This window comes from Phascolarctos cinereus, unplaced genomic scaffold (assembly GCF_003287225.1).
Source record: "Phascolarctos cinereus isolate Bilbo 61053 unplaced genomic scaffold, phaCin_HiC Scaffold_5;HRSCAF=322, whole genome shotgun sequence".
NCBI classification, from domain to species: Eukaryota; Metazoa; Chordata; class Mammalia; order Diprotodontia; family Phascolarctidae; genus Phascolarctos; species Phascolarctos cinereus.
The window spans coordinates 463,930,178-463,942,916 of record NW_027555958.1 but is presented as its reverse complement, the minus strand read 5'-3'; the positions used below and the strand labels follow the sequence as shown (position 1 = coordinate 463,942,916).

At 44.6% G+C, this 12,739-nt stretch overlaps 1 protein-coding gene across 4 annotated transcripts in view; it reads right to left on the bottom strand.

The window, feature by feature from the left end:
• Nucleotides 1-12,739, bottom strand: part of ATG4C (autophagy related 4C cysteine peptidase) — an 83,791-nt gene that overhangs the window by 5,475 nt on the left and 65,577 nt on the right. For 3 of the 4 annotated variants that reach the window (XM_020993090.2, XM_020993091.2, XM_078156679.1), the window contains one exon: nt 11,099-11,218. The exons of the other annotated variant lie outside the window; for it this stretch is intronic. In XM_020993090.2, the coding sequence (XP_020848749.1) occupies nt 11,099-11,218 (120 nt within the window). The remainder of the gene's footprint in view (nt 1-11,098; nt 11,219-12,739) is intronic. 4 annotated transcript variants of the gene reach the window in all.

Genomic DNA, 12,739 nt, shown 5'->3' with positions numbered 1-12,739 from the left:
GGAGCAAACACAGACTCCTCCGTTTGGTACTTGGAAGTGCCTTAGCCCATCACTCAAGGCTAACTGCACACTACTCCTCCTCACACAACCTACTTGCTGTTGCACATACACAACATTTCCCTTCCTACACGTGTGGCTCTGCACAAGGCTTCCCCTTCTGTGGGCGATCACCCTCACTGTCTTGTCTCCTGCTTCCATACGAGGCTCATCTAAGGGCCGCCTCCTTCTGGGGGACAGATGTTCCTGCTTTCCTCAGGTGGTGGCACCCCCATAAATCACTGTGTATTTTGTATGCAGCCTGCAGTCAGTCCTCTGTGAACACGTCATATTCTTCTAGGAAAGTGTAAACTCCCTGAGGGCAGGCACGTCTAAGGTTTGCATTTGTATTCCAAACACCTGTGTTCATGGCACACAGGCGGTGCTTAATAAATGCTTGTTAATGTGAGCAGCACAGCATCTCCACAGTCCCACAAGGTTTGCAGTACTCTCAGCTGAATCCCACAGAAACCCTACAAGGAGAGGGTTACTATTACCCTATTTTATAAATGAGAAATCTAAGTCTGTCCTTGGGGCCACACAGCAAATAAGGATGGAGGCGGTCTTGGATTTGGGTGTTTCTGCCTCCGAGTCCAGCACTGTGCAGAGGGCCCTCTCCCCTGGAGACTCTCACTCGGTCCTCTCTAGAATGTCCTTCCAGAACTCCCCATGACACTTTAGAAGTGGTCTGAGCAGGACAGAGGCTGGGAGGCTGTGCCCCCTCCTGCCTCTCTCCCAGCCTCATCCTGGATCCCTCGCTTCTATAAACACCAGCTAAGATCTTGCAGGCATTTCCAGCCCCCATCTCTCTCTCTCAGGTCTCCTTCAGATGAAATGGTGTCCCCAAGAACCAAACAAGCCCCCCGCCACAGGCCACAACACTGCCAAGGGCAGCCCAAATCAGATTAAAATGTCATCAGGAAACTTTTAACCAAATAGCCAAAACTACCAGGAGAGACAGATAACACTACATGTTGAGATTAAGTCACTGCACGGCCTGCGGGAGTCCCTGTACCAATTTGTGCTCAGCCCTCCTGTTTCAGCTGGCCGCCGCTGCTCTAGCCCCATCTCTATAGCTCCTCCAGCAGGACACATGGTCTCAGAGTCTTCATTACTCTTCAGAATACAGTGCTCCACCAGCACGCTCCCCTGAATGCAGAGACCTGCTCCCCAAAAGGAGTCTTCTTTTCGTAAAACAAAGCGCATTTCCCTTTTGGCCAGCATCCGAATTTCCAATAAGCTTCTATTCATTTTGGATTGATCTTCAATTGTGGAGGATTCAAGGGCTCTTAGCTTCACACTCCTTCATCTCCCTGGGACTTGGACCACACTAACAGAACTTGCTATTAGGGGAAATCTTTTTTGTAGCACAACTAATGGCGCCAGGATTCATCTGTTTTGTTGTAAATTTGAACTTTTCCTGGGTGCGTTTTCTTAAAGAAGGCAACACAATGCAAAGGACATGGGAGGGGTCCCGAGGCCTGGCTTCTGGGCCCGCCTCTTCCACGTCCTTCCACGTACCATGTGACTTGAGGACAAATCTCTTCATTTCCCCATGCCTCACTTTCCTCAACTGAATAATAAAACCTAATAGAATCTAGAGCTTCTGGAGACATAGCTAGAAAAACATCAGGTATGATGGTCCGACACAGCATGCAGACTAAGGATGGCATCCAAAGAACAAATGGACAGAGGTCCAAGCCAGAGAAAGACTGAAAACAAACACAAACACCAACCCCAGAACACTCAGCACCCCATTTGTATGAAATGGCCCAGGCGGGGCGGGGGGCAGGAAACAGGGCTGAGACTATCGAGGCAGAGCAGTTAGTAGATCTCGCTGCCCTCCCGGCACAATCACAAAGCGCGTCCTGTCTGAGCCCAGGGCACCAGATTATTCTCACCCTGTGGGGAGAGGGACTGCGCCTCTCCACGTCTGTTAATGGCGGCCCAAACATCTCTATGTAGTACTCAGTGATTCGGCTGGCTCTTCAGACTCCTTCACTTAATGAAACCCCAGCAGGCAAATCTTCTTCCTTAACATGACCTGCAGACAACGACTCCTCCAGTGTATGACAGTGGAAGTGCTCAAGGACAGCCCGGGGCTGTCTGATGAGCAAACTAGCCTAGGCCCAGAGAGAAGAGCCAAAGCCGGGCTGACTCGGGAGGGCTGCTCCAGGCCGGGCACCGGGCTTGTTGTAAGGTCTTTTTTGAGGGGGCCCACAGATTGAACAGGAGCCTTGAGATGACCCCAAGGTATCCCTGTGAAAAGGTCTCATTATTATTATAATTCCTAGGAAGACTCTACAAGACTCTAGCCTTACTCAGGATACACAGCCTGTAACTTAAATGAAAACTCTCCCTATTCTGGTTAGCGCCATGTGGCCACTTCAGGAACTCTCTGAATTCAATAAGAGCTAGACTGAAGCACGGGTGGAGCCCAAGGATCCCGGCAGCCGGCAGCCGCACCATTTCTCAGGCACTCTGGGGTTTAGAAAGCCCTGGCCTTTCCACAACCCTGTGAGTCAGACAAAACAAGCACAAATCTTGCAGTTTTACCATTTCTCAGTAACGTGATGAACCAAATCTGTAGAAATCCTATTTGAAAAGCACATATGAGACTATGGGGTGCCTGCTTCATCATCTGAGGGGCAATAAGGTTTAGTGGATGGAGACAGGGAGACATGGAGATGTGGGTTCAAGTCCTGCCTCAGACACCGACCAGCTGTGTGACCCTAGAGAAGTCACTTAACCTCACTGTGTAAAACAGGGATAAGAACACCTACATCACAGTGTTGTCATGATCAAACCAGACATACATAAAACTTTGTGTGAGCCTTAAAGCACTATATAAATGTTAGCTATTAGTATTACTATTTACAGTCCGACTACGGGGAACTCATTTAACATCTCAGAGCCTCCGTTTCCTCATCTTCGAAACGACAAGACTTGACAAGATGACCTCTAAAGTTCAGCTCGAAATCTATGAAAAATATGAATGGAAACCCCAAATAAGTGAGACTCAGAGTAGTTCAATGACTGGCCCAGTGGTAAGGGTTGACCGCTGACTCCAACCCCATCTTCTGATTCAATGTGATAGACACTTTCTGCTGTACCACACTAGGATCTCAGCTGTTTTTCAGATCGAATGTCAATAGTTCCATCCCTCCAGAAATAAGATTTAAGCTTTCCCCATCTTTGCTGCCTAGCCCTTTACTCCTAAAGCTATCTTCATAATATATGGTTTCAATTATATACTTTCATGCTGTTTTTTCTTAAATTTGTAAGAGTGGATTTATTATCAAAATGATACATTTTTATCACATATTCTTTACAACATATCTTTGAAGAACAGGGTTGGCAAGTAAAATCTAAAGATTTATAGGTGAGGAATCAGGATCCCAGAAGTAAAATCACTCACTCAAAAGTCACACAGCTAATTAGTAGTAAAGAGGTGACCAGAACAACCCAGTTTTGTTGAACAACCATCATCTCCAGGCCACTGCCCTTTCCACAACACCTGGCTGGCAAACACGAGAGCCGTTTCCAGCACGAAACCGTTCAAACCAGACACAGCTCACCTCAAAGCCACCGTGTTATTACCACCCACTTACCTTTTGACCTCTTGCCATGTGGCTTTTGCCGCTATCATTCTCCTTATATGATTCTAGTCATTAAACTCTTAAATCACTGAAATCAATACACTTTTCAGTCCTTGCTCACAAGATCATAGGATTTTAGAGTCAGACAAGACCTTACAGACCATCTGGTCCTAAGAAAAGAAAATGGAGGACCAAAAAGATATTATCCTTTTTCAGAATTTTCTCAAAATTTCTTCAAAATTTCTCAAAATTTTCTCAAAAGCCAGACAAGGGAGCCCCTAAGGAGCCTAAACAATGCCTTCAGATGAGCACACACTTGGACATATCCTAAGAAGATGTGTTTGTAGCAGAGGAAAACTCATGGACAGGAAAGACAAAGGAAGACAGGAGTTATGTGAAGACAAGCGAGACGGGCCCAGCTCTGAGAACCACTCCAAACCCATGCACAGAACTACCACTAGGGAGCCGAGTGACCTCTGGGCAAGCTGAGGCACCCAGAGGAAGGCAAGAGAATGGAAGAGGTCTGGGGAAAATGCCATGGGCAACATGACTGAGGAAGTTAACATTCTAGCCTAGACAAGAGAAAACCAAAAAACTCAACAAATGTCTGTAAGTGTCTAGAGCGGGGCATGTGGAAGAGAGAGCAGCAGGGGCAGTTAGGTGGCGCAATGGAGAGAGCTCCAGCCTTGGAGTCAGGACGACCTGAATTGAAGTACAGCCTCAGACACATAACACTCACTAGCTGTGTGACCCTGGGCAAGTCACTTAACACCACTGCCTCAAAAAAAAGAAAAAGGAAGAGAAGAAAAGGAAAGAAAAGAAAAGAAAAGAAAAGAAAAGAAAAGAAAAGAAAAGAAAAGAAAAGAAAAGAAAAGAAAAGAAAAGAAAAGAAAAGAAAAGAAAAGAAAAGGAAAAGAGAAAAGAGAGAGAGAGTAGCCTTGTCCTGGGCTACTCCAAAGGATAGGGCTCTAGGACCAATGGAAATAAGTACAAGGAAACCAACTTGGCCTCCATACAAAGAGCCCTGGTGAACCACCTCCTCAACAATGGTACAGAGCAATCGATTTCGGACACAGGGAGTTCAACATCTCTCTAAGTATTCCAAGTGACCATCTGCTCAGAACGCTCCTGATTCCCGTACTGTATAAGAGATCACACTATATGACCTGAGTTCCATTTCAACGCTAAGATCCATTGATTCAAAAACAAATTTTATGACTCCCGAAACAAAGGTCACATGTAACATTATTTAAACCTTAATTCACTCTATCATCAGGTGACTGATCTCAAACTTTCATTTTTAATTTTTGATTATCCAGTCTCAAATTCAAGTATAAATCAGTAAATAATTATACCATGCAAAGTAAAACTATTCTGCATTATAAAATATGAACACTAGTCTGGGAACAAGCAAAATAAGGATGAAAGACCCTAAGTTCCACTGCAAAAAGCAAGTTCCCATCAGTTGGCCAACGCCATTTGTTAAACATTTAACACTAAGTCTGTGAGGTATTTACATGGTCATTAACCTTAAGAAGCTTGTTGTATAATGAAGGACAAAGGACAAAAAGGGAGAGCTACTGCAGAGACAGGGAATGCTGTCTTTGGGGCCTGTGCTACCCCAGTGACACCACCTCACAGGAGCTCCCTTTCTCGCTCTCGGCAATAAGATTCCTACGCAACCCTGGAACAAGAGCAGGTATGAGGGAAGCTTGGAACTCAGAGGGGAAGGCAGTGGAGGTGGAGAGCAGAGGGTGAAGATGGAAGGAGGACGTGAGGTGGCGGCAGAAGCGCCCGGGAGGCAGCACCATCATTAGTGCCCTCTCCATCCCGAAATCACTTTGTGCTTTGCTTTTCTGCATCTGTATGGCACCCACCCCAAAGAACGTTAATTCCTGCAGAGCAGGGATGATTTCGTTGTTCATCCTTGCATCCCCAGCACCTCGAACAAAGTAGGTGCTTAATAAACGTCAGCGGAATTGAACTGAACCAAGGTGGAGGAATTGGATGACAAATCCCCAGTCAAGGTCCCAAAGCTGTAGAAGGGTACAGTTGTGTGGAGGGACTTCAACCTGGGGCATCAGATCAAACAGAGTGGCAAAGTTCTAGATTTACCTTGCTAAACAAATGACAGGGAGTACCCCTGAGCCAAACAGAGGGACAGATAACACACTGGAAGCCAGACAGCCACACAAAAACCTCCAGCAGCTGAAGCTCCCCGCAGAGGAGAGGCCATCTCACCAATGCTGGTCTTCCTTCCAACAGAGCCGATCACAGCCCATCCCCCACGCCTTCTCCCCCGTACAACTCCCGACCTTCAGAGTTTTTGTGAGGCTCAAACGAGAGGTCTGTAAAGTGCTCAGTGCGGTGCCTGGCACATTGTTGTTTGGTCATGTCTGACCCCACATGACCCCGAGGACTTCTGTCTATGGAGCTTTCTTGGCAAAGATACCACAGCGTTTGCCGTTTCCTTCTCCAGTGTGTCCCCATTTTACAGATGAGGAACTGAGGCAAATCAAGGTGAAGTGACCTGCCCAGGATCACACAGCCAGTAAGTGTCTGAGATAGGATTTGAATTCAGATCTTCCTGACTCCAAGCCAGGTGCTCTATCCACTACACACTGAGCTGTCTGGGCCTGGCACATAGTAGGTGCCACATAAATGCTTATCTTCTAACTGCCCCCATCCCTACTAAATTTCACTGTGTCAGACCCGGCTTGCCTTTCCATTCCAGTTCTTAGCGGCTCTTCGGGTTCTTACTCTGTCAGAATCTAAAGCTGTTAGCTCATCTTCCCGCCTTTGGGACAAATATTTAACTGAAGTGGTAGCGATTTTTCCATCTTTGTGCCACCCTGCCACAGAAGTGGCTGGCCCATGGTAAGCACGCACCTGTTCCTTTCTCCAAGTCACTGACAAGAGGGCAAAGTGCCTCGTGACCAGAACCGTGCCTGAAGACTCTTAGCCAGACTCCCCAGCTGGCATCACACCATGACTTGTCGCTCAGCGGAGTCACCCTTGAATCTACCTAATTAGCATTTATACACAGCCCACACCTCTCCATTTATCCCATAAAGAACAGCACAATAGATGTTACTGACAATCTACCAGAGTCCCCTTAGCCAGCATCCAGTGACTCGGTCAAAAAGCGAATGGGTTTGTGAGCATGACTTCTTCTCCATGACGCCAGGTTGAGTTTTCTGGTCTCAGTGTGTTCTTCCAGATGGTCACTGACTATCCCACAATAATAGAGTCTAGAATTTTGCTGACAACTGAAAGTCAACCTCATTGGGCTACAGTTGGTAAGTGCCATTCTCCTTCCTCTTTTGAAAATCAGGGTGGCTGACCTCAGGCTTATGTCTCCTCTCCCAATAGCAATCACACACACCCAAGGGGAAGTCTGTCTGGGCTGGTGGCTTGGGCTGGCTAAGTTCTCTAATTATATTCTCATTTATCCTGAGATTCAACTCTATCTTAATCACTTTTGTTTTGCTCTATTTTATAGTACTAGAACCTTTCTCCTTTAACAGAGAAAACAGAAGCAAAATAGGAGTTAATTCTAGCTTCCCAAATGGTCTGCTACCAATACCCCATACATCTAGAACAGTGGTGCAATCCACTTTGGGAAAGGCCTATCTCTGGAGGTGGTGAGTTTCAACAACGGAGGCCTACATGAACAAGCTTGATGACAGATCCCTGCTTAAAAGGAGTTTAGATAAGGTGATCTCGGGGGGGACTTTCCAGCTCTGAGATTCTATGACTCTATAAAGCACTTGGATTACAAAATTTCGATTTTAAATGATCAAGTTATTAATGGACAATGGATTTTTAGTGTCATTACCAGAAGCCATTAATTACAGTTTAATAATATTATTATATAATAGAAGTTAGCTGATTCTAGAGAAATAATAATTACCTTCAATAGATGCCTTAATTTGCTTTCTGCCTTTCTCCAAATTTCCCTACTAGTAAGCATTAACCCAAATGCATTAAAAGTAAGACATTCTCGATTGGTCTGATGCTAAGAAAATAACTTAAAATGTCCATTCCATTTGACCCAAAGATCTCAGATAAGTCATATGTGCCAAGGAGAGGAATAAAAAAAAAGCCACATACACCAAAATACTTATTGTGACATTTTTGTAATAGCAAAAACTGGAAATAAATAGATGCCCACTAATGAGGGAATGGCTAAACAAAGTGTGGTATGTGAGGGGCAGCTAGGTGGTGCAGTGGATACAGCACCGGCACTGAAGTCAGGAGGATTTGAGTTCAAATCCGGCCTCAGACCAAACACTTGACACTTACTAGCTGTGTGACCCTGGGCAAGTCACTTAACCCCAATTGCCTAAAAATAAAAATACAAAGTATGGTATATGAATGAAATGAAATGTTACTGGACTTTTAAGAACTATGGCTGAACAAAAAAACATTTATTATGCACCTACTAGATGCAATGCCCAGTAATAAAAATGCAGAAAACCATGGGAAGACTTCTATGAACTGATGCTAAGGAGAATAAACAGAAACAACAGACACAGCCATGAAATTAGAATAACCGAGCTTAACCCCCAAAAAAGAAGTATGAGAATGCATCACTCTCCCTCCTTCACAGAGGTCAAAGGGGCAGAACATCACTACACAGAATATCACACTTGGCCAATGTGGTAGTTGTGCTGAATTGGGCTTTTTTATTCTTTTCCATAAGGGATGGCTCTTCTGGAAAGGGATAATTCAGAAATCAACATGATGCAAAAGGTAAAATATATATATATATATATATATATATATATATATATGTGTGTGTGTATACATACATACACACACACACACACACACACACATATATATATTTTTTTTGGTGAGGCAATCGGGGTTAAGTGACTTGCCCAGGGTCACACAGGAAGTGTCAAGTGTCTGAGGCCAGACTGAACTCAGGTCCTCCTGAGCTCTATCCACTGTGCCACCTAGCTGCCCCAAAAATAATTTTTAAAAGGTGATGCAATCCAATGCTCTCCCCAAGACCACAACTGTTTGCTTCTTACAGAAGCTCAGGTTACGGGCCTTGCAGCACGATCTCTGAGACAAAGAGGAGAGAGCCACGGTACCCAGTTCCTTCTCGCATCGGCTTTCTTACTCGTTTCTACCCCAGAAATCTGACAAAAGTTTGGTGGACAGTCTTAAAAGCATCCACTACATGTTTTGCTGTGTAAGTATTGCATCGTACAGGATTATAGATTTCAGGCTATAAAGGACCTTTGAGGTCACTGAGTCCAACTTTACAGATCAGGACATGGAGGTGGAAAGAACAGAAGTGACTTGGGGGCGGGCAGTGGAGGGGGTCCTCCAGGGAAGCAGCCAAGGGACAGGTCAAGCCCAGGTCCTTGGACTCTGCCCACTGAGCCAGGAGACCCCAATTAGTGAGTGTTTCACAGTTCTCAAAACATTCTTACAAACACTATTTCATTTGATGATCTATACAACTCTCCTATGTGGCAGAGGCAATAGAGATTGTTAACCCCATTTTACAGGTGAAGAAACTGAGGTTGAGCAGAGACAAACAGCATGTCTGAGGTCACAGACCTATTAAGAGATAGATGGACACACGCCCTTTGACCCAAGCCTTCTGAGTTCAAGTCCAGAGCTCTCTTTACTTCATGTCACATTTACCAAGTGAGAATATAATTCGCCAAAACCAGGGAGTTAAAGGATTACATATATATAGAGAAAGACAGAGAGAGACAGAGAGAGAGAGACAGAGAAAGGACCACGACATGACCACAGAGCCATCTCGATATTGGCATCTACACTGGCAGCGAGGGGGCGCCACAGTGCACAGAGCCCTGGGTCTGTAGTCCAGAAGGCTTGAGCTCCAATCCAGCCTCAGACACTAACTAGCTGTGTGACCCTGGGCAAGTCATTTGACTTTGTTTGCCTCATTTTCCTCATCTGTAAAAGAGGAATAATAACAGTACCTACCCCCTCGGGTTGTTGTGTGGAAATAGCAGATGATACCTGAAAAGCACTCTGCAAACCTGAAGTACTACATAAATGCGAGCTTGTATTATTATTATTATTACTATTATTATCTAAGTAAGTGTTTCTGTCTGTCTTAGCATCTGCTTCACAGTCTTATCAAGACAAAAGAAAAAAAAAGGCCCAGTCCTATTCACTAATAGTTTTAAACAGAGGCTCTATCTACTACTGTCAAACAGTAGACGCCAGAACCAGGAAAATAGACATTTTAGTGTTCTTGGCCTGCCATGTTGAGAAAAGAGTCTGAAGGGGAAGACAACTGAAAAATGAAGCACAAGAAAACGTTCTTACATATCTCATTTTCTCCTTTCCTCATTCATTTTTCTGTCATGCACCCGTTAAATTTCTTCTTTTACATGACAGGTCAGGTAAACTAAACATAACATACAGGAAACTTTTGATTTAACTTTAGTCATTTGATTTTTCTCCCTGCTGAAAAATGGTTTTGTATCCTTGGAGCCAATTTTCAGCTTAAAAATTAATTGGCAGTGAAAATTAGTCATAAGCTATTGACCACTGTATCTAAGCTCCAGTTAAAAACATCATCCTGTTTTGTTTTCTAAAAAAGCCAAGAGCAGATCTGGCATCGAATGACAATGGGCCGAGGGTTCTTCCAAGCCTTAGCTCCCACCGAGCTAATTCTCTTGATGTTCAGCAGCATTAGTACCACTGGCCAGGAGAGCTCAGGAAATGTTGCAGCGGTCCTCAGAGAAACCAGAAAAATGAACAAGTGTAAGGATAATGAGAAGAAGTGAGAGCGACCTGTCTCAAATATCCTTTAAGCAAAACAGATCTGGAAGTTTCCTGGAAGCTAACAATCTACTTAGTCAGAATCCAAAAATACCATTTTCTCTTTTAAAAATCAAAGAAGCCCTTGGACTAACAAGAAATAATGCACAATTTGGTTTGATCAAATCCTTCATTAGTTTTTTCCTCTACCCCTAAGGGATTGCCCTTTTAAAATCCTCTTCAAATAGAATAGAATCTAATTGCTTGCACAAGGTAGCCGTTGCAGGAGGATTTCTATTTCAACAGTGCCACCTAGTGGCCCACTGGGTCCCCAATTAGTCACTCTAGGCAGCTTTACTGGGCTACACCTGAAAAGAAAACCTCTTTTAGTCCATGTTTCTCTATTTGCTTTTTGCAATTCACCACAAATTCTATCAATACAGTTAACATATATGTGCGTATGCATATACACATGTGTATACATACATGCACGTGTATGCATGCGCATGTATGTGTGCGTGTATATGTGTGCGTATACATATAAACACACACAGAATAGTTCAATAACATAAAAATTTCCAACTGCACAGGTGGCCATCTTTTAACAAGCGAACCCTCAAAAAAGCCCATACTCATTCACTTCTGTCACTGCAGCATTTAAAAGCTGAAAGGACACGTCCAGAACAAATGCTGACCGTTACCTTGGTGATTTCTTCCGAAGCGCGCTCAAAGTCTTGGATGTTTCTACAGTAAAATCCCACGGTACAACTAGGGTCCATTTTTCTGAATGACATCTTTTTTGGAGAAGGACAATGAAATGACTGCAACAGGAGAAAAAAATTCCTTTAGGAGATTAAAGAGACACACTTTCTTTTTATGGGTTTTCCATAACGGTGGGAACCATCCTCTAGGTTGGCTAACACGCCCACGCTTCCTGTGTCTCAGACTTTAATTCAAAACAACCAAACCTTTCTGAACCTGTCCTGTTCAGGCCCCCACTCTCTCCAAAGCACAGCACTACACAGCTAACACTGGATGCAGATTCAATTCCACACAAGTCTGCTTTATTCATTATTAATTATTAGTGTCTTCTTGCAGAGTAAGGGAAATGCACCTCCCCAAAAGAGTCTGCAGTCCTAATAATACTGTTCCTACTGCTATTCCTCAGCACCTTTCACACAAGCTCTCTCCCCACTGCCTGGAAAGCCCTCCTCTTCCTCCTCCTCCTCCCTCTCTTCCTCCTCCCCCTCTTCTTCCTCTCCTTCTTTCCCTCTTCTTCCTCTCCCTCTTCTTCTTCTCCTTTCCCTCTTCTTCCTCTCCCTCTTCCTCCTTCTCTCTCTCCCCCTCCCCCTTCTCCTCTTCTTCCTCCCCAGATCCCTCCTCCTCCACTTTCCATTAATTAGGCACTCAATACATACTGGTTACATAGAATTACATCGGCAGGCGGGACACCTATGCAAGAATTCAGACCACATGTGAACACAACCAGTCAAGGACGGCATGTCCCAAAAGTCTTAGTGCCATATTCAGCTTCAGTAGTTTAACACGGCCCTAAGACTCTCGGGACACCCTGCATTTAAATCACCAAGTTAGATCATGTTAAGTGAACATCTGAGACATTTCATTCCACCATATGAAGCTGGAAAGTTTTAAAGCCCTTCGGTAGAGCACAGAGGCAGGCACAAAACAGATTCTCAACGGCACCTAATTTATTAATGGATTTGTTTAACAAGACTACATGATATACCAGTCCCAAGGAAACCAATCAACTTCCCGAAACAGACAATTCCTACACAAGCAAGCCCCCACTTCCTGAGCTCCTAACACACTTGAGGAATTTCAGGCTCTCTGTGGACATCAATGGAGGGCTGGAGAAGGAACAGAGAGAGAAGAATGCCTCCCTTCGTACACCTCCTCTCCCCCTTCCTTCTGCTGCCCAGGACAGGGAGCCACTTCGCCCTCTTCCCAAGCTGCTCTGCAGGAGGCTCTCCTGGGCTCCCTGTCTTAGGTGCTACCAGATATTCTTGGTAGACAGACTCCAATTCAATCCACGGCCCGAGGGCAGAGGGAGAAGATGGTTCACAAAGACCCTGGGGCAGGTGGTTCACATATGAGCTCTAGTTTACAGCCAGGTAACTGGTTTGCCACCTGAGCCAAAATGTTAGCTCTCTCTCCTGACTCGAACTCCAATGCTCTTCACCCCACCAGACTGTCTCTCAACTTCAAGTGTTAGCCTTCTGTTCAAATTATCTAAAATCATTCCAAACAGGGAATTTTAGTGTATGGACAACTTTCCCTAAAAATGCAAGAATTAGCCTAAGAATTAACCTAGTTAAGAATGA